This window comes from Scyliorhinus torazame, chromosome 3, assembly GCF_047496885.1.
Source record: "Scyliorhinus torazame isolate Kashiwa2021f chromosome 3, sScyTor2.1, whole genome shotgun sequence".
NCBI lineage: Eukaryota > Metazoa > Chordata > Chondrichthyes > Carcharhiniformes > Scyliorhinidae > Scyliorhinus > Scyliorhinus torazame.
In genome coordinates this window covers 237219757-237245442 of record NC_092709.1, presented here as the reverse complement: position 1 = coordinate 237245442, position 25686 = coordinate 237219757, and the positions used below count along the sequence as shown (strand labels likewise).

Sequence of the window (25686 nt, the reverse complement as noted above, 5' to 3'; positions counted from 1 at the left end):
TGAGGTAAAGTTATAAAATTTCATTCAAAGCTGTGGTTTAAAAATAGTTCTCCTAAACTCTCACTCTTATGGTAAATTTATACCGTGTATCAACTCACTGGCGAGTAAGAATAATTTTTCCTTGTTTGCCTTGTTTTTTTTAAATATATTTTATTGAAATTTTTTTTCCCAAACAACAATTTTTCCCTCTTACAAAACAAGCGTAACAGTAACAATACAGAAATTTTTAACAATACACAAGTAACAAAACCCCATTATCTATTGACCTAAACTAAACCCCCCCCCCCCCCCCCCCCCCCCCGGGTTGCTGCTGCTGGTCATCTATCTTTCTATCTTCCCTCTAACGTTCTCCCAGGTAGTCGAGAAATGGCTGCCACCGCTTGGTGAACCCTTGAGCTGATCCTCTCAGGGCAAACTTTATCTGCTCCAGTTTAATGAACCCCGCCATATCATTTACCCAGGCCTCCAGTCCGGGGGGGGGGGTTTCGCCTCCTTCCACATGAGTAGGATCCTGCGCCGGGCTACTAGGGACGCAAAGGCCACAACGTCGGCCACTTTCGCCTCCTGCACTCCCGGCTCTTTCGCAGCTCCAAATAGAGCTAACCCCCAGCCTGGTTTGACCTGGGCCTTCACCACCTGTGAAATCACTCCCGTCACTCCCTTCCAATACCCTTCCAGTGCCGGGCACGCGCAAAACATATGTGTGTGGTTTGCCGGGCTCCCGCCACACCTCCCACATTTGTCTTCCACTCCAAAGAACCTGCTCAATCTTGCTCCCGTTATGTGTGCTCTATGTAGCACCTTAAATTGAATCAGGCTAAGCCTGGCGCATGAAGAGGAATTTACCCTGCTTAGGGCATCAGCCCACATACCCTCCTCTATCTCCTCCCCTAATTCTTCTTCCCACTTTCCTTTTAGTTCGCCCACCGACTCCTCCCCCTCTTCCCTCATCTCTCTATAAATCTCTGACACCTTGCCCTCTCCGACCCACACCCCTTGTTTGCCTTGTTAATGACCCTCATTTAAGTGATTTCAATCACCAAATCTCTTAACCTTTTTTGATCTATTATCTCCAGTTTCTCCTCATAATTAAAATCATAATGTCATACCTATATTCTGTTAAATCTCCATGACCATATCTGGTTTCTTAAAGCAAGGTGCCGAAACATCAGAAGGATAGGTGACTCTTCAGCTTCTTGGACCATTCTACTGGATCATGGCTAACCTGTACCTCAATACCATTTCCCCAACATATCCTATGATACCTGAAACTAACAACAATAAGTTGATCTCAGCCTTGAATGGTTCAGTTGACCCTTTTGTGTGGGAAAAAATGCTTCCTGGTTTCACATCTAATTTTATGATTGTATCTGTTGTATCGTGTTTGTGAACCATTTCAAAAAGGAGGTTATCCAGTAATTTAAAGATAATGCTATTCATGGGCCTTACCCTGCAAATTGCTACCACATAACCTACAGTATAGCAGTGGCGACATTTCAAAAGTACTTTATTGGCTTTGGGACATCCTGAGGACATAAAAGACGCCAATTAAATTTATCATCTTTTTTTCTCTGTGTTTCTCTCACATTTCAACTTTCAAAACTCATAAGTCAACCCTCTGCAGCCCGTCCTTGCTATTAAACCTTTTAAGCCATGATATTTTGGTGAATCTACATGCTCCCAACCCCCCTCCCTCCCAAGCCCAATATATCTCCTTGATATGTGGTGCTCAAATCTGAATGCAACACTTCGGTGGAGTCTGATTTCCATCAGTTTTTAACATGGTCTCTGACCATGCCTCAGCTCATCCCAATGTTACCTCTACATTTAGCTATTCCAACGCTCTCCTGGACATTCTCCCATCTACAATCTCCATAAACTTCAATTCATCCAAAATTCGGCTGCCCATGTCCTAATTTGCACCACATGATGTTTACCCTTCACCCTCTGCTCAGTGACTCACATTAGCTCCAATTCTTGAAGCAGATTGATTTTAAAATTCTTACCCTTGTTTTCAAGAGTCCTTCATGGCATCACCCCTTGTTCCCTCCCTCCCTTCTTCCCTCTCCTCCAGCACGAGAAGGAAATGTCTGAACCTTTTGTGCATCCACGATTTAAATTTACAAAGAAATACATTTCGAGTACCTTTTCTTTCCAATTAAGGGGCAATTTAGTGTGGCCATTCCACCTACCCAGCACGTCCTTTTGGGTTGTAGGGGTGAGACCCATGCAGACACGTGGAGAATGTGTAAACTCCATACGGACAGTGACCTGGGGCCAGGATTGAACCTGGGTCCTCGGCACGTGAGGCAGCAGTGCTAACTACTGCACCACCATGCTGCTCCATCCACAGTTTTAATTGCTCCACTCTTGACCTGAAGTTGTATATGTCCCTCCCTAAATTTCTCTGCCTCTGTTGCTCCCTCTCCTTTAAGACACTTCTTAAGACCTACCTCTTTAACCTGTCCCAAGATTGCCTTTTGCGAATCCATCAAATTTTGTCTGATAGTGACCCTGTGAAGCATTGTTATACTACTTGAAAAGTGCTCTATAAATGCAAACAGTTGTTCATGTTGCGCAAGGCACAGTAGAAGTTAAGCACCATTTCTTAACTTTTGAATTTCAACACTCTTTAGATGCCTTGTGAATGTATTTGGAACCTGTGCACTAAGATTGAGTGGTGTGTGTTCCTGGTCATGCAAATTTCTTTATTCCTCAGCAGATCCTTTTCTCATGCCATTAAGAAGATATTCAGATTTGTATTTCTTGTATTAAAAGTGGACAACTTCACCCTCACCCATTCCAACCTCTCTCCTTCCGAACTTTCTGCTCTTCACTCCGTCAGGTCTAACCCCGACTTTGTCATCAAACCTGCCGACAAAGAGGGTGCTCTTGTCGTCTGGCGCACTGACCTCTACCTCGCAGAGGCTGAGCGCCAACTCTCAGATACTTCCTCTTGCTTCCCCCTGGACCATGACCAGACCACTGAACATCAAGACATTATATCCAACACCATTAGCGACCTCATTTCCTCTGGATGCCTTCCCCCTATGGCTTCAACCTCATAGTCTCCCAACCCCGGACACCCCGCTTTTACCTACTTCCCAAAATCCACAAAAAGGACTGTCCCGGCAGGCCCATTGTGTCAGCATGCTCCCGCCCCCCCCCGAACCTATCCCCTCTTATCTTGACTCCATCCTCACTCCTCTGGTCCATTCCTTCCCCTCCTACATCCGGGATTCCTCTGATACCCTGCGTCAGATTGACAGCTTCCAGTTCACGGGCCCTAACCACATTCTATTCACCATGGATGTGCAATCTCTCCACACCTCCATCCCACACCAGGATGGCCTGAGAGCGCTTCGCTTCTTTCACGAATAGAGGCCCGGACAATTCCCATCCACCACCACTCCTCCGCCTGGCTGAACTCGTTCTATCTCTCAACAACTTCTCCTTTAACTCATCTCACTTTCTCCAAATCAAGGTGTCACAATGTGTACCCGCATGGGTCCTAGCTACGCTTGCCTTTTTATGGGGTATATGAAACATTCCTTGTTCCAGGCCTATCCAGGCCCCCTCCCACAACTCCATTACCGATACATTGATGACTATTTTGGTGCCGCGTCATTCTCTCGCCCGGACCTGGAAAAATTCATCGAATTCGCTTCCAGTTTCCACCTTTCCATCACTTTCACCTGGTCCATCTCAGACACTTCCCTTCCTTGATCTTTCTGTCTCCATTTCCGGCAATAGACTATCCCCTAATATCCACTACAAGCCCACTGACTCCCACAGCGATCTGGACTACAGCTCTTCGCACCCTACACCCTGTAAGGACTCCATCCCTTTCTCTAAACTCCTTCGCCTCCATCACATTTGTTCCGATGATGCCGCTTTCCAAAATGGTGCTTCGAAAATGTGTTCCTTCTTCCTGAACCGTGATTTCCCACCTACAGTTGTGGACAGGGCCCTCAACAGTGTGCGGTCCATCTCCAGCGCCACTACCCTCCCGCGCCACTTGCCCCCTCCACTCCCTCCCAGAACAAGGATAGAGTCCCCCTCGTTCTCACATTTCATCCCACCAGCTTCCGTATGCAAAGCATAATCCTCCGCAGCACGGTAGCATTGTGGATAGCACAATTGCTTCACAGCTCCAGGGTCCCAGGTTCGATTCCGGCTTGGGTCACTGTCTGTGCGGAGTCTGCACATCCTCCCCGTGTGTGCGTGGGTTTCCTCCGGGTGCTCCGGTTTCCTCCCACAGTCCAAAGATGTGCAGGTTAGGTGGGTTGGCCATGCTAAAATTGCCCTTAGTGTCCAAAATTGCCCTTAAGTGATGGGTGGCGTTGCTCGGTTATGGGGATAGGGTGGAGGTACGGACCTTGGGTAGGGTGCTCTTTCCAAGAGCCGGTGCAGACTCGATGGGCTGAATGGCCTCCTTCTGCACTAAATTCTATGATCTATGATTTTCGCCAACTCCAGCGTGATGCCACCACCAAACACATCTTCCCTTCACTCCCTTTGTCAGCTTTCCGCAGAGACCGTTCCCTCCGAGACAATCTAGTCCACTCCTCCACCATACCCAGTACCTCTCCCATCACCCATGGCACGCTCCCATGCAATCGCAGAAGGTGTAACACCTGCCCCTTTACCTCTTCCATGCTTAACATCCCAGGCCCAAAACACTCATTCCAGGTTAAGCAGTGTTTCACTTGCATCTCTTCCAATTTGGCCTACTACATTCGCTGCCCCCAATGTGGTCTCCTCTATATTGGAGAGACCAAACACAGACTGGGTGATCGCTTTGCTGAGCATCTTCGGTCTGTGCGCATTCAGGACCCTGACCTTCCTGTTGCTTGCCATTTTAACAAAAGACCCTGCTCCCATGCCCACATGTCTGTTCTTGGCCTGCTTCAATGTTCCAGTGAAGTGCAACGCAAACTGGAGGAACAACATCTCATCTTCCGGTTAGGCACGCTACAGCCTTCCGGCCTGAACATCGAATTCAACAACTTCAGGTGATTAGCTCCATCCCACCTCGACCCATTTATTTTCATTTCTTTTTAGCTGTCTTTTACCATTTCTTTCTTTCTTAATATATATTTAATTCCCCCCTCCCCAATCTTATCCACCTTTCCTTCATCTTTCTCCTCTTTGTTTCCCACTTCCCCTCCCCCCACATCTACAGTTCATCCTCTGATGTTAGTTTCCCTGCTGTTTGACCTTTCACATCTTTTGTCCTCTCTGGGGACTTCCATTAGCACGCTTTCCCCTTAGTTTCTGTGGCCTTTAGCACCCAGTTTCCTTGGGTGGCTATGACTCCTCTTTTATTCTCACTCCACAGTAGAAATATTTCCCACTTTCTCTGTCTGTTAGCTTTGACAAAGAGTCAACAGACTCGAAACGTTAGCTCTCTCCTCTTCCTACAGATGCTGCAAGACCTGCTGAGTTTTTCCAGCATTTTCTCTTTCGTTTCAGATTCTAGCATCCGCAGTAATTTGCTTTTTTTTCACCATCTTGAGCGTCACCTGTCACAGTTTTGCCCTGTCATGGTTTGTCTATCACCTCACGTATACAACTTTGTGTACACAATTACTGGTCTTTCTATCTTTGTGTCAAATCCAAACTTGGATGTGTAATAATGTAACTCTTTATCCTTGCCACTAATTTATACGCTGTAATGCTGAGGCCCCCAGCAGAGATCCCTGAGAAAAACTTTGTCACAGTACACAAATCTTTCAGTTAGCCCTGTTCTGTTTCCTTGGCGCTGGAAAGTGGGGTTCTATTTCATGGGGTATTGAGACAGGAAGGACCTGTACCATTGGGATTGTCTCTACCTGAACCGATCTGGGACCAGTGTTCTAGGAGAAAGGATAAACAGGCTGGTCTCACAAGCAAATAAAAGCTCAGTGCTGAGGGACAGGTCAGGGGAACAGCTCAATTAAGAGTTCTATGTACAAATACAAGTGTAACGAATAAATTAGATGAGTTGCTGGCGCTATTGCAAGTTGAAGATTTTATGACGTAGTTGCTATGACAGACAGATGGCTGCAGGATGGTCAGGACTGGGAACTAAATATACCTGGTTATAAAGTTTACAGGGGACAGAGAATATGACAAGAGGGGGTGGAGTCGATTTACTGATTAGAAATACTATCACTTCAATGGTGAGGGAGGAAAAAATGACGGGAAAGCAGCCAGTGGAGACCAATATGGGTGGAACAGAGGAACAAAAAGGATCTAAAACTGTAATGGGTGTTGTCTATCAACCCCCGGTAGAAGTTCTGAGGTGCTAGATTGTATAAAGACAGAAATTAGGCGTGTGTGTAGCAAAAGGCAGAGTAGTATTAATGGGGGATTTCAACATACACATAGATTGGGAGCACCTGTCAGAAAGGTGAATTTCTGGAATGTGTCTGAGATAGTTTCCTGCAGCAATATGTTCTAGTTGTAACAAGAGGATTGATTTGATTTATTGTCACATGTACTGAAGTACAGTGAAAAGTATTTTCTGCAGCCAAGGGAACGTACACAGTACGTACATAGTAGACACAAGAATAATCAACAGGGAACATTGACAAATGGTACATTGACAGAACAGTGATTGGTTACAGTGCGGAACAAGGGGGCAAAGAAAGTGAATACATGAGCAAGAGCAGCATAGGGCATCGTGAATAGTGTGCTTACAGGGAACCGATCAGTCAAGGGGGAGTCGTTGAGGAGTCTTGTAGCTGTGGGGAAGAAGCTGTTCCTGTGTCTGGATGGTGCGAGTCTTCAGACTTCTGTACTTTCTGCCTGATGAAAGGCCTGGAAGAAGGCAATACCTGGGTGGGAGGGGTCTCTGATAATGCTATCTTGCCTTCCTGAGGCAGCGGGAGGTGTATACAGAATCAATGTGTGGGTGGCAAGTTTGTGTGATGCGTTGGGCTGAGTTCACCACAGTCTGCAGTTTCTTGCGAATTGGGCTTTCTTGACTGTTGCATCAAATGACAGAAAATGTTCGATTTATTTATGAGTAATGAGCCCAATTTAATTAGTAGCCTAACTGTGTGAGAACACTTATCAAATAGCAATCACAACATGGGTGAATTCAGTGTAGCGTTGGAAGTGAAAAGCACTTCATATGCTAGAATTTTAGAATTTGGTAAGACTGACTTTAACGGGATGAGATTTATTGTCACATGTACTGAAGTACAATGAAAAGTATGGTCCATGTTAAAGAGGGAAGGTCTGTTAATGAGTCAAACGACTGAAGATCAATGGGAAATATTTAAAAGAAACATTTAAGGAGGTACGGAGCAAGTATATACACCTGAGAGGAAAAAGGCTCCACTCCACCAAAAAAAATAAAAGAAAGGGCTTACAAAAATACAAAACATAGCACAGATCCGGATGAATGGGATAGGTACAAGGACCTGCAAAGGGTCACAACACAGCTTTAAGAGCTACTCAAAGGGATTATGAAAGGAAACTTGCAAGGGACATCAAAGTCAATAAGAAGACAGTTTATAGTTATATAAAAGGAAAGTGGGTGATGAAGAGCTATGTAGCCTCACGAAACGCTAAAAATGGAGATATTGTCAGTGATAATGGGGAAATGGCAGACATGTTGAACAATTACTTGACCTCCGTGTTTGCAGTAGAAAAGGGGGATAACTTGCTGGACATCCCGAAAAAATTAATAACCATTAGAGGTCAGGACCTTAATACAATTAACGTAAGTGCAGCATCACTAACTCAGAAATTAATGGAACTAAAGAGTGACAAATCCCCAGGACCTGTCAGTTCCCATCTGAGGGTGTTTAAGGAAGTAGGGGAGCACATTGTAGATGCCCTAACTATAGTCTTTCAGAGTTCCCTAGATTCCAGAATAGTCCCTCTTGATTGGAAAATTGCACATGACACTCTACTTTGAAGAAGGGTGAAAGGGGAAACCAGGGAATTGCAGGCCAATTACCCCAACGTCTGTTGTGTGGAAATTGCTGGAGTCTATAATCAGGGATGGGGTAACTGAACACCTTGAAAAGTTTTGGTCGATCAGGGAGAGCCAGCATGATGGGAAGGTCATGCCTGACTAATCTTATTGAATTTTTTGAAGAGGCCACTAAGGTATTGGACAGTGGAATGTCTAAGGGCAGAATGGTAGCATAATGGTTAGCACTGTGGCTTAACAGCACCAGGATCCCAGGTTCGATTCCTGCTGGGTCACTGTCTGAGGAGTCTGCACGTTCTCCCTGTGTCTGCATTGGTTTCCTCCGGGTGCTCCGGTTTCCTCCCACAGGTCCAAAGACGTGCAGGTTAGGTGGATTGGCCATGCTAAATGCCCTTAGTGTCCAAAGAGGTTAGATGGGGTTATTGGGTTAAGGGGATAGGGTTGAAGTGAGGGCTTAAGGGGGGTTGATGCAGTCTCGATGGGCCGCATGGCCTCCTGCTGCACTGTATGTTCTATGTTCTATAGATGTCATTTATATGGACTTCCAGAAGGCATTTGATAAAGTTCTACACAAGAGACTGTTAACTGAGGTGGAAGCCCACGGAGTTGAGGGCAGATTATTGACATGGTGTTTTCGTGATCGTGTTTTCGTGATCCTTAAGGGGGAGGGGGAGCAGTCCCAAGTCGTGGTCCACATAGGTACCAACGACATAGGTAGGAAAAGGGATAGGGATGTAAGGCAGGATTCAGGGAGCTAGGGTGGAAACTTAGATCTAGGACAAACAGTTATTATCTCTGGGTTGTTACCTGTGCCACATGATAGCGAGACGAGGAATAGGGAAAGAGAGGAGTTGAACATGTGGCTACAGGAATGGTGCAGAAGGGAGGGTTTCAGATTTCTGGACAATTGGGGCTCATTCTGGAGCGGTGGGACCTCTACAAACGGGATGGTCTACACCTGGACCAGAGGGGTACCATATCCTGGGGGGGAAATTTGCTATTGCTCTTCGGGAGGGTTTAAACTAGTTCAACAGGGGCTTGGGAGCCTGAATTGTAACTCCAGTATACAGGAGGTTGAGAGTAGTGAGGTCATGAGTAAGGTTTTAAAGTTGCAGGAGTGTACCGGCAGCAGGAAGGTGGTTTAAAGTGTGTCTTCTTCAATGCCAGGAGCATCCGGAATAAGGTGGGTGAACTTGCAGCATGGGTTGTACCTGGGACTTCAATGTTATGGCCATTTCGGAGACATGGATAGAGCAGGGACAGGAATGGTTGTTGCAGGTGCCGGGGTTTAGATATTTCAGTAAGCTCAGGGAAGGTGGTAAAAGAGGGGGAGGGGTGGCATTGTTAGTCAAGGACAGTATTACGGTGGCAGCTGGAATGTGGCGACTAGGGGATTTTCACAGTAACCTGATTGCAGTGTTAATGTAAGCCTACTTCTGACAATAAAGATTATTATTATCTCATTGAATAGGGTGACAGGCTCAAGGGACTGAATGACCTACTCTTGGTCCTGTGTTCCTACCTAATCTATTATTTCCTTATTATTGAGATGGAACCATATCAGATGCCTTCTGGAAATCCAAAATAAAGGGCATAGCTTTATGACACTTATTTTCTTACCAGAATGTAATCGCCCCACACTTTTCTGCATTAAATTTCATCTGCTATATATCTTTTTACTGTTTAAATGCCTGTGAAAGATTTTGGGAATCTCTTTCATGTCAGTTGCCACTTCTCAAACACTCTGAACGCTTCTCTTATTTAATTTCCCTTCTGACCTTCTATATCTAGTCTCACTTGTGTTATCAACCTGACATCTGGTCATGGTCACCCTTTTCTGCTCCATCAGACTTTCTGCGTCTTTTGTCATTCAGGAGCTCTGGTTTTGGTTGCCCTACCTTTCCCCTTGTGGGAATACCTCTTGGCTGTAATTTAACCATCTCCTCTTAAAGGCAGTCCATTGTTCCTTTCCAATTTCGCCTTTCAATCTTTGATTCCAATTAACCTAGAACTGATCTGATCTCTCTTCCCACTGAAATTACCCCACTTCTAATTATGGTCTTAATTTAAGTATGTTTTTATGCTGACTGTCTTGGACCAGTTCTTCCTTGTTCAGATGCTCAGCCCTTTTTGAGACAACGGACACACTAAAGCCCAAGCAATGATTTATGCCCTCTTGACATTGCCTATACTTTTGCATCTTATTATCCCTATTTATAAACGCTTGGATGTTGTATATTTTGTTTAATGGTTATATCAACTTGTTCTCAAACTGTAAGACCTACCTTTCTACACAAAGAGTGCTATGTATTCAGCTTGTTATATGCAATGCAACTGTGTAGTAGCAAAGCATGAATTATACAAGTGACAATCCGCACTTTCTCTGATTGGTATTAACCAGCTCACCTTTTCTCTTGTAGTGCGGATGAACTTCTTCTGACAGAAATGATGTTAATGGGATCTTCAATGATTTGGCAGCTGAGCAGGCTACAGCTTTGCTTAGCTGTTTCGTATTTCAAGAAAAGGTAAATACACTTGCTGGCCCGTCTCCTTTCAGAAAAATGCATAGCAAAGTGATTCTCTGATGTAATTGAGATATGGATGGAAAGTTGGCACATTTTGAAGTTTCTTCTGCATATACAGTAACTAATTTTGTCTTCAAATATAGAAGTTAGTTTTCATACCTTGGAAATATCAACAGTTTGAGTTTTTTCACTTTTATTGCCATGGCTTGCCCTGCCCTTGATGGCAATAAGCTCAGCTGCAATTGAATAAGCTCAGTAATTTATCCACCACAGTAATCTCAGCAGGTTATATAACTGTGAGATAGGGGTAAGGGAATGATCTAATCCTCCCCATACACAGCACTTTGTAGGATCTATATCCTTCCATCCTGGTGTTTGTGGGAACTTGTTGAGCATAAACCGACTTCTCTGATTCCTACATTGCAATGCTGACTGTGCTTGAAAAGTATTTCATAAGCTGTAAAGTGCTTTGCAAAGTCCTTTGATCGTGAAAGACATTGGGCAGAATTTACCAGCTGTTCGCGCTGGTGGGATACTCTGGTCCCACCAATGGGGCACGGGTTTTCCTGGTGATGAGGGGTGCAGTCAATGGGAAATCCTGTTGACAATGAAGATCAGAAAATCCCACTGGCGGGCTGCCTCCACCGCCAAAAAACACACGGCCGGTTGCGGCGTAGTAAATCCCTTCCTTCATCTAAATGTAAGTTCTTTTTGCAAGTTAAAATCCGCTCACCCCAACAAGGATCATGGATCAGACCTGAATCTTTCCAAGTCTGTTGGATCAGTTACACATTAGGGAATATACATTCCAACTCGCCGTTTGGGGACTCAGTGTATTTCTAAATCGTGGTAAAATTTTTGAAATGTTAACGATTCAGCAAAACTTGGTAATTTTGTTCCCATCGGCAAAAATAAAATGATAAGTACCTGACTGGCACCTCAGATCGGTATAACAAATCTAAAATAAATCTTTTCATTGTCCAACTTTATAAAATGCATTTCTAGATATATTGAAAAGTCTAATGTAAATATAGCTTTGTATCAAAGATTCTGTGATTACTGGCTTAAATGTGAACTCGGGGTTGATATTTGTACTTATGCTGTTGAAGCTTGGGACAGTGTTAAGCTGACTGTTGATTCAGTTAGTGTGACTGTTTGAATAAGGCGGTATATGTATATTCAGTATACTTCACAGCTGAACTATAAATTTATTAAATTACCATAATACATTCCAATGAAACGGTGGCAGCTTTCCATCTTGTGATACGATAGTTTGCATCTTGGTGGTTAACTCTTGTGTTAATCATCGCTTGCAGTCCCACTCAGGCATGGCAGTCAATGTCACGTGTGCTGCAGAGGAAGGCAGAGGGTTGTGAAGGTGCACAATTCACAGGCTTCTGTTTCCTCTGGGCCCTCTTCCAAACAGTCAGCTCCACAAGCCATGGCTGTCACCGACTTCCTCTAAGTTGTCAGTGCCCATGACCTTTGTACTTGGCCTGTAGGTGTGCTTATAGTAGTGTTATGAACACCCAGGGAACCAACGACCAGTTCATCGTACAGAAAATCCTTGGATATACGACTGGCATTTATCCAATTCGTACGGCCGAGCCAGTGCAGATGTTACTGGCTTTGCAATGAGTGTACGCTGATGGAATGAGCATAGTGCAGGACCTTTGAGTTGTTGACCCGGTCCTGTTGAGAGATGTGTGCGGATACATCTGAAAAAGCAAAATTTGTAACTATTTAGCACTTTTCTGTTTTCAAAAATTCTTTCAGGGTACCTAGACGCAGATGGCTAGACCAGCAGTTGCTGCCTTTCCTAACTACTCATTAGAAAGTGGTGGAAATCTGCTGCCTTGAACCACTGCAGTGCATGTGGTGTATGTACACCTATAGTGAGGTTAGGAAAGGAGCTCTAAGGTTTTGACCCAGTGACAGTGAAGAAACGGCAATTTAGTTCCAAGTCATGATGGTGAGTGGCTTGGAGAGGAACTTGCAGGTGGCGGTGTTCCCACGTATCTGCTGCCTTTCTCCTTCTAGGTGTAGAGATCCTGAGCTTGAAAGGTGCTGCAAAGGAGGTTTGACGCGTTGCTGCAATACATCTTATAGTTGGTACACACTGCTATGACTTTGTCTTGGTGGTGGAGATAATGAATGTTTAAGATTGTGGATGTGGTGCCAGTCAAGCTGCTGCTTTGTCCTGGATGGTGTTGAGCTTCCTGGTGTTGTTTCTGCTAAGTGGTAAGCCCCAGGATGTTGATAGTGGGGAACTCAGTGATAGTAATGCTATTGAACGTTAAATTCTCTCTTGCTGGATATAGACATTGTCTGGCACTTGGGTAGCATGAATATTACTTGCCATCTATCAGCTCAAGCCTGAATGTTGTTCAGGTCTTGTTATATATGGACACAATCCATGGAGTTGAGAGTGGCACTGAAAATTGTGCAGTCATCAGCAAATATCCTGCTCCTGCTTCTGACGTTATGATGGGAAGGATCGTCGGGCAAAGGATGCCCCCCTGAGGAACTCCTGTAGCAATGTCCTGGGATGATTGGTCTCCAACAACGACAACCATCGTCCTTTGTGCTAGATATGATTCCAACCAGAAAAGGGTTTCTCCCTGATCCCCATTGATTTCAGTTCTGCTCGGGCTCCTTGATGCCACACTCGGTCAAATGCTGCATTGATTGTCAAAGCAGTGACTCACAACCTGAGTTCAGCTCTTTTGTCCATGTTTGCCCAAGGCTGTATGACAGTCAGGAACCCAGAGTGTCAGTGAGTAGGTCAATACTTTGTTAAGTGCCACTTGATAGCATTGTTGATGACACGTTCCATCACTTTGCTGATGATCAAGATTGCTGTTGATTTGTTGTTGAGGTAGTAATTGGTTGGGTTGGATTTGTCCTGTTTTTTTGTGGACAGGACATACTTGGGCAATTTCCACATTTTTGGCTAGATGCCAGTATTGAAGCTATATTGCAACAGGTTAGCAAAGGACACGTTCTTTCTAATACAGCAGGGATACTGCCAGGGCCCATACCGTTGCTGTATCTAAATGCCTCCAGCCATTTCTTGATATTATGTGGCATGAATCAAATTGTCTAAAAACTGACATTTATGATGGTGGGGATCTGAGAAGGACTCCTTTTTAAAAGAAATGTATTTTATTACAAACATGTATCAAAGCAGGTTACAGTGAACAAACACCGGGTAATGTACTTCCCCACAATCAACTATACAGTCTGCACAGATTGTTACCCTTTTTCACCCCCTTCCCCCGATAAACAGCCCCTCAAACACGATCACAAACAACCCCCACCTTTCCTCAAACCCCCGTGAAGAGCCCCTTAACTCATACTTTATCTTCTCTAACCGCAGGAAGTCGGACAGATCACCCAACCAAACCGCTACCCCCGGTGGTGATGCCGACCACCACTCCAGCAAAATTCGCCACCGTGCAATCAGAGAGGCGAAGGCCACAACATCGGCCTTCTTCCTCTCTATGAGCTCTGGCTCATCTGAAACCCCAAATATCGCCACCAAAGGGTCCGGGGTCCACCTCCTTCTCCACTATCCTGGCTAAGACCGCGAACACTCCCGCCCAGAATCTTCCCAATTTTTTGCAACCCCAAAACATGTGCGCATGATTCGCTGGCCCCCAGCCCACACCACTCACACTCATCTGCTACCCCCTGAAAGAACCCACTCATTCTTGCTCGGGCCATAAGTACTCTGTGCACCACCTTAAACTGTATCAGGCCCATCCTTGCACAAGCGGAGGCCCCGTTTACCATACTCCCCAATTGATCTTCTCCCCCCCCCCCCCCCCCCCCCCTTCAACTCTGCTTCCCATTTCTCCTTGATCTTCACTACCCGCGCGCCTCCCTGCTCCCCAGTCACTTGTATAATACCCCCCAAATTCTTCCTTCCCCTTCCACAGCTGAGAAGGGACTTCTACATGGATTATCCATGAGAGACCTCTGGCTGACAATGGTTGCAAATACTTCACTGTTGTCTTTTGCACTTGATGTGATGGGCCCCGCCATCATTATGGATGGTGGTGTTTCTTGAGCCACGTCCTCGGCTTAATTGTTTAATTGTCCACAGCCATTTGCAGCTGGATGTGGCAGAACTTCAGAACTTTGGTCTGATCCTTTGGTTATCGTATTGCTTAGCTCTGCGACAGCATGCTCATTCTACTGTTTACCATGTATATAGTCTTGTGTTGTCGTTTCACCCAAGTTGACATCTCATTTTTCGGTGTGCTTGGTGCTGCTCATGGCATGTTCTCCTACACTGTCCATTGAACCAGGGTTGGTCCACTGTCTTGATGATAATCTTTATTGTCACAAATAGGCTTACATTAACACTGCAATGAAGTTACTGTGAAAAACCCCTAGTCGCCACATTCTGGCACCTGTTCGGTTGCACGGAGGGAGAATTCAGAATGTTAAATTACCTATCAGCACATCTTTCGGTGGTAAAGTTAGGGAAATACTGAGCATGAGGTTGCAGACTGTGGTTCAGTACAATTATGTTGCTGCTGATGGTCAGCAATGCCTTGACAAATGTGCAGGCTTAGCTGCTGTATCAATTCTGAGCCTATCCCATTTGCCCGCTGGTTCTACCACAAATTACGAGAAAACCAGAGCTTCAGTCTGATTTTTGTTCAAGGAGAAATTAATTATTCGGTCGCATATCTGTTTTCATGTTTTACGTGGTCTCCGTTGCACATCAGACAAAATAGGCTTGTCACACAATTCTGTACTTCAGAAACAATTGATAGGACAGCAGGCTGACAATGGGGCTGGAATGCACGATTTGTTGAATCACCTCTGTAACCTTCCGTTGTCAGCTACAGCAGCATGCAAGCCTGCAAAAGAAAGGCCATAGCACCTATCACAAGGAAGAAAAGTGAATACTTTAAAAATATATATATATATTTATTCAAATTTTCAACAACCCCCCCCCCCCCCCCCCAGCAAAAAGAAAGAAACAAGAACACAACATCCGAAATTATACATTGGATTTCCCCCGTATACAATAACCCCCATATAACATTTAAAAACACAAATAGGGACCCCCCCCTCCCCACCCCACCCCCCCCACCACATTGATCCAAGCTTCCACACTAGGGGCTTTGCATCTTTCCATAGTAGCAAAATCTTCCGCCGGGCTACCAGGGACGCAAAGGCCAGAATACCTGCCTCTTTTGCCTCTTGCACTCCCGGCTCGTCCGATACCCCAAATAATGCCAATCCCCAGCTCGGCTTGACCCGGGCGTTCACCACCTTGGACATAGTCCTCGCAAACCCCTCCAAAACCCATCCAGCGCCGGGCACGACCAGAACATGTGGACGCGATTTGCCGGGCACCCCCGAACACCTCCCACATCTGTCCTCCACCCAAAAAACCTACTCAACCTCGCCCTTGTCATATGCGCTCTGTGAGTAACTTTGAACTGTATTACCTCCGGTTGCGGCTATGCGGAGCTGAGCCGCACGATTCGGCAGCTCCCGCTTTCGGACTCGTTAGAAGAGCCCCAACGGAACTTTTTTTGATACCAACCCGTGGGGAAGGTAAGAGGGAGGTCCCCCTCCAACTTTTATGAAACAGACTCGAAGTGTAACGGCCACAAAAGTGGCATTGGAGCAACGGGAAAAACCGGGGAAAAAGACAAAATGGCGGCGGCCAGAGACAAAGTGGAGGTGCAGGAGTTTATCAAGCACTGCTTCGAGGAGCAGCGCGAGGAGATGCGTAAGGAAATGCTGGCGCCTATGCTTTCGGCAATCGAAGGACTAGGGATCACCCAGAAGGCCCACGAGGTTCAGATCCAGGAGGTACAAAAAAGAGTTGGTCAGAACGAGGACGAGATCTCGGGCCTGGTGGTGAGAGTGGAGCAGAACGAGGCGCTACACAGGAGGTGGGCGGGAAGACTCAAAGACCTGGAGAACAGGTCGAGGAGAAAGAATCTGCGGATCCTGGGTCTCCCTGAAGGAGCGGAGGGGGCCGATGCCGGGGCATACGTGAGCACGATGCTCGGGGCGATGATGGGCAAGGAGGCCCCTTCGAGGCCGCTGGAGTTGGACGGGGCACACCGGGAGCTGGCGAGGAGGCCCCGGGCAAATGAGCCGCCAAGGGCGATGGTGGTGAGGTTCCACCGGTTTCACGGACAGAAATGGGCCAAGAAGGAGTGAAGCAGTAAGTGGGACAATGCAGAGATCCGAATATACCCGGACTGGAGCACGGAGGTTTGCAAAGCGGAGAGCGGGTTTCAACCGTGCCAAAGCGGTGTTGCACTGGAAAGAAGTGAAATTCGGAATGCTGCAGCCAGCGCGACTGTGGGTCACATACAAGGGCCAACACTACTACTTTGAAACGCCTGAAGAGGCGTGGACCTTTGTACAAGCCGAAAAGTTGGACTCTAACTGAGGGGTTGAGGGGGTGTGGGGGGGATATTTGAGGTCTGATGTGTGATGGTTGTTGTATATAGGGGGTCAATCACAATCACGCGCAGAAATGTTACATGGGCTGGGGGAGCGCCACGGGGCGGAGCGTGCTTTGGAAAGCGCGGGGTTTTTTGCTTTTCCCGCGCACGGGAAGAAAAAGTGGGAGGGGAACTCCCAACGGGGAGGCCAATGGGATAGCGGGGGTAGCCGGGGTCAGCAGGTGTCAGCTGACTTACGGGAGTGACATGGGGGGGAGCAAAAAGGCTAGTCAGGGGGTCTAGCGGGGGGGGAAAAAGGGTTGCTGCGGAACTGGCCGAAAGGGAATGGGACATAGAAGAGGTGGTCGGGACGGGGGTCCCCCGTCTGGGGGACTGGAGGGTGAGGGAGGCGTGGACACGAGACTGGCCCAGAAAAGGAGATGGCTAGTCGGCGGGGGGGGGGGTGTGAGAGCCCTTCCAATCCGGCTGATAACATGGAAAGTGAGGGGCCTGAATGGGCCGGTGAAGAGGGCTCGAGTGTTCGCCGCACTTAAAGGGACTGAAGGCAGACATGGTCATACTCCAAGAGACACACCTGAAGGTGGCGGACCCAGGGTCAGGTTAAGAAAGGGATGGGTAGGACAGGTATTCCACTCGGGACTGGACGCGAAGAATAGAGGGGTGGCAATATTGGGGGGAAAGCGGGTGTCATTTGAGGCCAAGACTATTGTAGTGGACAATGGAGGGCGATATGTAATGGTGAGCGGTAGGCTGCAAGGGATGTGGGTGGTGTTGGTAAACGTACACGCCCCGAACTGGGATGATGCAGGATTCAGGAAGCGCATGTTGGGGCGCATTCCGGACCTGGAGATAGGAGGCCTGATAATGGGAGGGGACTTCAATACAGTGTTGGATCCAGCACTGGACCGCTCCAAATCAAGGACTGGAAAGAGGCCGGCGGCGGCCAAGGTGCTCAGGGGGTTTATGGATCAGATGGGGGGGGAGTGGACCCATGGCGGTTTGCAAGGCCGCAAGCCAGGGAATTTTCTTTCTTCTCCCATGTACACAAAGCCTACTCCCGGATAGATTTTTTTGTGCTGGGCAGGGCGCTCATCCGAGGGTGGAGGGGACGGAGTATTTGGCCATAGCCGTTTCGGACCATGCCCCGCACTGGGTGGAACTGGCGCTGGGAGAGGAGAGGGACCAACGCCCGCTGTGGCGGCTGGATGTGGGACTGCTGGCGGGCGAGGTGGTGTGTGGGAAGGTGAGGGGGTGTATCGAAAGGTACTTGGAGGCCAATGACAACGGGGAGGTGGGGGTGGTATGGGAGGCGTTGAAGGCGGTGATCAGGGGAGAGCTAATCTCCATTAGGGCTCATAGGGAGAAGACAGAGGGCATGGAAAGGGAGAGGTTAGTGGGGGAGATTTTGAGAGTGGACAGGAGATACGCAGAGGCTCCGGAGGAAAGATACTTGGGGAAAGGACGACGGCTCCAGACGGAGTTTGACCTGTTGACCACAGGGAAGGCGGAGGCACAGTGGAGGAAAGCGCAGGGGGCGATCTACGAGTATGGGGAAAAGGCTAGTCGGATGCTGGCACACCAGCTCCGTAAGAGGATGGCAGCGAGGAAATAGGGGAGTCAAGATGGAAGGGGAGCCACGGTTTGGACTGCGGCGAAAATAAACTAGGTATTTAAGGCCTTCTATGAAGAGCTGTACAGATCCCAGCCCCCAGCGGGGGAAGAGGGGATGAGACGATTCCTAGACCAACTGAGATTCTCGAGGGTGGAAGAGCAGGAGGTGGCTGGCTTGGGGGGCACCAATTGGGTTGGAGGAGCTGAGCAAGGGTTTGGGGAGTATGCAGGCGGGGAAGGCCCCGGGACCGGAAGGGTTCCCGGTGGAGTTCTACAGGAAGTATGTAGACCTGCTGGCCCCGTTTACTAGTGAGGACCTTTAACGAGGCAAGAGAGGAGGGGACCCTGCCCCCGACAATGTCGGAAGCGACAATTTCTTTGATCTTAAAGCGGGACAAGGACCCACTGCAATGTGGATCGTACAGGCCGATCTCGCTCCTCAATGTGGATGCAAAGGTTGCTGGCAAAAGTGCTGGCCACGAGGATCGAGGACTGTGTCCCAGGGGTGATCCATGAAGACCAGACGGGATTTGTAAAGGGCAGGCAATTAAACACAAACGTGCGGCGGCTTTTAAACGTGATGATGATGCCATCGGAGGAGGGAGAGGCGGAGACGGTGGCAGCTATGGACGCGGAGAAGGCCTTTGACCGAGTAGAGTGGGAGTACCTCTGGGAGGCGCTGCATAGGTTTGGGTTCGGGGGAGGGTTTATTAGTTGGGTTAAGCTCCTTTACAGAGCCCCGGTGGCGAGTGTAGTGATGAACCGGCGGAGGTCGGAGTACTTTCGACTGTACCGAGGGACGAGACAGGGGTGCCCCCTGTCCCCCTGTTGTTCACATTGGCGATCGAACCATTGGCCATGTCATTGAGGGAGTCTAATAAATGGAGGGGGTGGTCCGAGGGGAAGAAGAGCATCGGGTGTCGCGATATGCGGATGACCTGTTGCTGTACGTGGCGGACCCAATGGAGGGGATGGTGGAGGTCATGCAGACTCTAAGGGAGTTTGGGGAATGTTCGGGCTATAAGCTCAAGTAGGGAAGAGTGAGCTCTTCGTATTACAGGCAGGGGACCAGGAAAGAGGGATAGGGGACCTACCGCTGAGGAGGGCGGAGGGAGCTTTCGGTATCTGGGGATCCAGATAGCCAGGAGTTGGGGGGCCCTACATAAACTGAACCTGACGAGATTGGTGGAGCAAATGGAGGGGACTTCAAAGATGGGACATGTTGCCGCTCTCCGCTGGCGGGTAGAGTGCAGTCGGTCAAAATGTGGTCCTCCCGAGGTTTTCTGTTTGTGTTTCAGTGCCTCCCCATCGTGATCACCAAGGCCTTTTTTAAGAGAGTAGGTAGGAGTATTATGGAGTTTGTGTGGGCGAATAAGACCCCGAGGGTAAGGAGAGGGTTCCTGGAATGCAGTAGGGACCGAGGAGGGTTGGCGCTGCCAAACCTGGGGAGCTACTACTGGGCAGCAAATGTGGCGATGATCCGCAAGTGGATTATGGAGGGAGAGGGGGCGGCATGGAAGAGGATGGAGATGGCGGCCTGTAAAGGAACGAGCCTGGGGGCGTTGGTGACGGCACCACTGCCGCTCTCGCCGACAAAGTATACCACGAGCCCGGTGGTGGCGGCAACGTTAAGGATCTGGGGCCAGTGGAGACGGCACTGGGGCGCAATGGGAGCATTGGTATGGTCCCCGATCAGAGGTAACCACCGGTTTGTTCCGGGGAAGATGGACGGGGGGTTCCAGAGCTGGCATCGGGCGGGGATTAGAAGAATGGGGGACCTGTTCATTGACGGGACGTTTGCGAGCTTAGGGGCACTGGAGGAGAAGTTCGAGTTACCCCCGGGAAATGCCTTTAGATGTAAGCAGGTGAAGGCTTTTGTGAGAAGACAGGTGAGGGAATTCCCGTTGCTCTCGGCACAAGAAATTCGGGTCACTGTCCTTTGTGGAGTTTGCACATTCTCCCCGTGTTTGCGTGGGTCTCACCCCCACAACCCAAAGATGTTCAGGATAGGTGAATTTGCCATGTTAAATTGCCCCTTAATTGGAAAAACAAATTGAGTCCTCTAAATTTTTTTTTTAAATGAAGAGTGGCAGCAAGGTCCAAGGGGGTTATTTCTTGGAGCAAAATATACTGTACACCTGATTTGGGTACAGATTGAATGATTAAAGGATATGGTTCTTTGAATAGATTCACACACTGCATTAACTTACACCTGGAGTTCCTTACTTTGTTTACAATATTTATACTTGAAAAATAGATCAGCAGACTCAAATTAAAGTACCGTGTGTGCATGAGTGAAGTACTTTCAGGTGTATACCTCCATTTTGCTGGTTGCAATGCATTTTCTGTTTTTTTTCGTGAGGAGAAGGAAAGAAGAACTTGATATTTCATGACTTCAGAATATTCCAAACCAATTTTTGTCAGTGAAGCATTTTTTGAAGTGTGGGACTGTTGGAATGTGGGACGACATGCAGCAGCGAATTTTAACATAGCAATGTCTCACAAACAGCCATGAGATAAAATACTGGATTATCTTTTCTGGTGGTTTTGGATAAATGTTCACCAGAACACTGGAAAAACAATCAGCTGCTTTTCTTTTAATAATGGCGTGAAACCTTTTGTAACCAAAAGAGAGGGCAGACTGGGCCTCTGTTTCAACTCTCATCTGAAACACTTCCTCAGTATTGCATTCAAGTTTAAGCCTTGGCACAGAATTGGTATTACAAAAGGTCTTCAATGCTGTACTATTCTTGATTATCAGCACAGCTATCTGGAGTGCATTGTGAATCCATAACCTCTCTGACCCGGGAGAATCCTACCAACATAGTTGCGGTTGATGGGCTAGTGTAATGAATGGTTCAGGCTCTTTTGGGAGGAATGGTTCAGCTAAATCATAAATACTTTGAATGTAATATAATCTTTATTATTGTCACAAATAGGCTTACATTAACACTGCAATTAAGTTACTATGAAAAGCCCCTAGTCGCCACACTCCGGATACACTGAGGGAGAATTCAGAATGTTCAATTCACCTAACAAGCACGTCTTTCGGGACTTGTGGGAGGAAACCGGAGAACCCCGAGGAAACCCACGCAGACACGGGGAGTACGTGCAGACTCCGCACAGACAGTGACCCAAGCAGGAATCGAACCTGGGACCTCGGCGCTGTGAAGCAACAGTGCTAACCACTGTGCTATCATGCCGCCCACTATTGACATTGTGGGATGGCCAAATTCCAGCTGTTCGAATTAACTCCAATCCTATATGGAGTTATACTTATATATAAAATACTTGGTGCAAATAGCCCGTACCTTGCCCTGGAATAAGTAATCTCTCAAGGTTATGAATGTAATCAACACCATCGGCAGCACAGTGGTTAGCACTACTGCCTCATGGCGCCGGGTTTGACTCCAACCTTGGGTGACTATGTAAGGAGGTTGCACGTTCTTCCGATGTCTCCGTGGGTTTCTCCAGGTGCTCCGGTTACCTCCCACAGTCCAAAGATTTGCAGGTTAGGTGGATTGGCTATGCTAAATTGCTCCTAGGTGGGGTTACGGGGATGGGGTGGAGATTGGGTCGAGGTAGGGTGCTCTTTCCATAGGTTAGTGCAGACTCGATGGGCTGAATGGCCTCCTTCTGCACTGTAGGGATTCTATGATTCCCCTGCCTCACATTTTGAACTTCTTGCATTTTTCATAGGATTGGCAGAGAAGCGCATTTATAAAGCAATGAACTTATGCTTAGACCAGAGAAGAGCTTTCCTAACATACAAATAGACTCAAATTCAGGGTCATAAGACATCCATTTCTGTACTTCCAGGCATAGTCTAAAACCGTCTGTCTTCATGTGGATGCACAAAACCACAAGATTAATCCCAGGAGATTTGTTTCCACACCATTTAATGCATTTTTGGTCAGTTATTGATCTAGCCTGTTTGACAACTGTAACCAATTCTCAGAAACAACAAAAGTATATTCTTTCCTTAACAGTGTCTATATTAAAATCATAGATTTTTCTCAAAAAAACCAACCTGCCTATCATTTGTTTCCAAATAAATCCTGAGTAAATCCTGTTCATAAGAATCTTCTCTCAATCATGTCACCCCTCAGTCTCAGTCTCATCTACTCCAAGGAAAACAATCCAAGTCGATCCAATCTCTCTTCATAGCTAACACCCTCCAGCCCAGGCAACATCCTGATAAATCTCCTCTGCACCTTTTCCAGTGCTGTCACATCCCTCCTATAATGTGGATTCCAGAACTACGCACATACTCTAGCTGTGGCCTAACCAACGTTTTATATAGTTCCAGCATAACATCCCTGCTCTTAAACTCTGTCTCGGCTAATAAAAGCAAGTGTACCATATGCCTTCTTAACCCCTGTATCCATGTGCTCTGCTACCTTAAGGGACTGGTACACATGCACACCAAGATCTCTCTGATCTCGGTGCATCCCAGGGTCCTGCCGTTTATGGTGTACTCCCTTACCTTGTTTGTCCTGCCCAAGTGCATCACCTCGCACTTATCCAGATTGCATTCAATTTGCCACTCATCAGCCCATCTGATCAGCCTGTCCATATCCTCCTGTAATCAAAGGCTATCCTCCTCACTGTTTACCACCCCGCCAATTTTCATATCATCCGCAAACTTGCTGATCAACCGTCCTACATTCATATCTAAATAATTAGATCAATGTTGGGGCAAGAGCCCCAACATTGATCCCTGCGGGACCCCACTGGATACAGACTTCCGGTCAGAAAAACACCCCTCGACCACCACTCTGTGCTTCCCTGTCATTCAGCCAATTTTGGATCCAATTTGCCAAATTATCTTTGATCCCATGGACTCAATTTCCCCTGTGGGACCTTATCAAATGCCTTGCTGAAGACCAAGTAGAATACGGCAAATGCATTTCCCTTATCTACACACCTGGTCACCTCTTTGAAAAACTCAATCAAGTTGGTCAGACATGACCTCCTCTTAACAAACCACTGTTCTTGATTAATCCCTGCCTCTCCAAATGCAGATTAATTCTGACTCTCACAATTGCTTCCAATAGTTTCCCCACCACTGAGGTTAGACTGACTGGCCTGTAGTTTCCTGGTTTATCTCTTCCTCCCTTCTTGAATAATGGCTATCCTTCAGTCCTCTGGCACCTCCCCTGTGGCCAGAGAGGAATTGAAAATTTTTGCCAATGCCCCTGCTACTTCCTCCCATGCCTCACTCAGCAGCCTGGGATATATTTCATCTAGCCCTGGAGAGTTGTCTATTTTTAAGCCGGCCAAACCACTCCGAACGTCCTCTTTGTCCATGTTAATCTCTTTAATTTTAATACAGTCCTTCTCCCTGATTTCTATACCCACATTGTCCCTCGCACAAGTGGACACTGACACAAAGTATTCATTTAGAACCCTGCCTACATCCTCCGGCCCCACACACAAATTACCATTGTGGTCCTTAATGGGCCCCACTCTTTCCCTCGTTATCCGTTTACTCTTAATGTACTTGTAACAACTTCGGATTTTCCTTTATTTTACCTGCCAGTATCGTTTCATGACCCCTTTTCGCTCTCCTAATTTCCTTTTTAAGTTCCCTCTTGCATATTCTATGCGCCTCTAGGGCGTCTACTGTACTGAACCCTTGATATCCACCAGAAGCCTCCCTTTTTCTCTTTATCCAAAGCTGTATATCCCTTCATATTCATGGTTCACTGGATTTGCTGGTCCCATCCTTTTCCTTGATTCAAACATGTTGGCCCTATACTGGCCCTGCAGGGTGGCACGGTGGCACAGTGGTTAGCACTGCTGCCTCACAGCGGCAGAAACCTGGCTTTAATTCCGGCCATAGGTCACTGCCTGTGGAGTTAGTACATTCTCCCTGTATCGACATGGGTTTCCTTTGGGTGCTCCGGTTTCCTCCCACAGTCCATGTGTGGGTTAGGTGGATTGGACATGATTAATTGCCCCTTAGTGTCAAGGGATGGGTGGACATCGAGTGCTCATTCGAAGCGTCGGTGCAGATTCGATGGGCCAAATGGCCTCCTTCTGCACTGTAGGAATTCTATGATTCTCTAATTACATCAATTGAGGAAAAGGTGGACTGTAGACAAGTACTTTCCGCAGTTCTGTTCTACGCGCAAGAATTACTGAAACCTAATGCTTTGCATTTTGAAATTCTGATTAATTTATCTCCATCCCAGCATATTTCAAAACTATAAATACAGGATGTAGTGATGATTCTAATTACCTGTTTTGCCAAGGACCATTCATATAATTGAGTGAATACCTTTGTGCAATTGCAAAGCCAAATTTGGCATCATCGTTAAATAACCCAACTGATTGACGATTAAGTTATTGTAAGTCTGGGAAAATAGTTTTATAAAAGCTAAATATTGCAGATGTTGAGAATTTGCAACAAAAAGCAGAAAAATCACAGGAATATTCAGCAAATTGGGCACTATCTGTTGAGAGAGAAATAGACAATGTTTCAGGTTGGTGACTTTTTGTCAAAATTGGAAAAATTTAGAGATGTAGTAAATTTTAAGCATGGAAACAGGGAAAGGAGGAGGAATGGAACAAAACAAAGAAGGTCTTTGATGAGGTGCAAGACAGGAAAGATTAAATAATAAAGGGATGATAGTGAATGGCAAAAGGGTGTGGTAATGGGTTAAGTAAAGCAACAAAATATGTGTCTAGAAGAGCTGCAAACGACTGCAGCAGGATCATTACCAACACTACAGTCCAAATGATTCTTAACAGTGAGATGTGGAGATGCCGGATTTGGATTGGGGTGAGCACAGTAAGAAGTCTTACAACACCAGGTTAAAGTCCAACAGGTTTGTTTCAAAAACTAGCTTTCGGAGCACTGCTCCTTCCTCAGGTGACTGTTCTATGTTCCTCACCTGAGGAAGGAGCAATGCTCCGAAAGCTGGTGTTTGAAACAAACCTGTTGGACTTTAACCTGGTGTTGTAAGACTTTTTACTATCTTAACAGTGTGGGTTGTGATCTGAAATTATTGAACTCAGTGCTGAGTTTAGTATGGTTATAATGTCTATGTGACAATCATTGTATTCTTTCATCTCCCATTGTTGGATCACCGTACATGCCTATGTATTAAGTCCCTTCTTAATTTATGAAAGGAGCCAAAAGGTCTGTCATAAAGGACATTTGCCA

The 25686-nt window shown here is 46.8% G+C and overlaps 1 protein-coding gene across 1 annotated transcript in view; it reads left to right on the top strand.

Moving 5' to 3' along the window:
• Positions 1-25686, top strand: part of LOC140409003 (exosome RNA helicase MTR4-like) — a 210817-nt gene that overhangs the window by 149822 nt on the left and 35309 nt on the right. Inside the window, 2 exon segments of the mRNA XM_072497017.1 lie at positions 10351-10379; positions 10382-10455. Coding sequence (XP_072353118.1) covers positions 10351-10379; positions 10382-10455 — 103 coding nt within the window.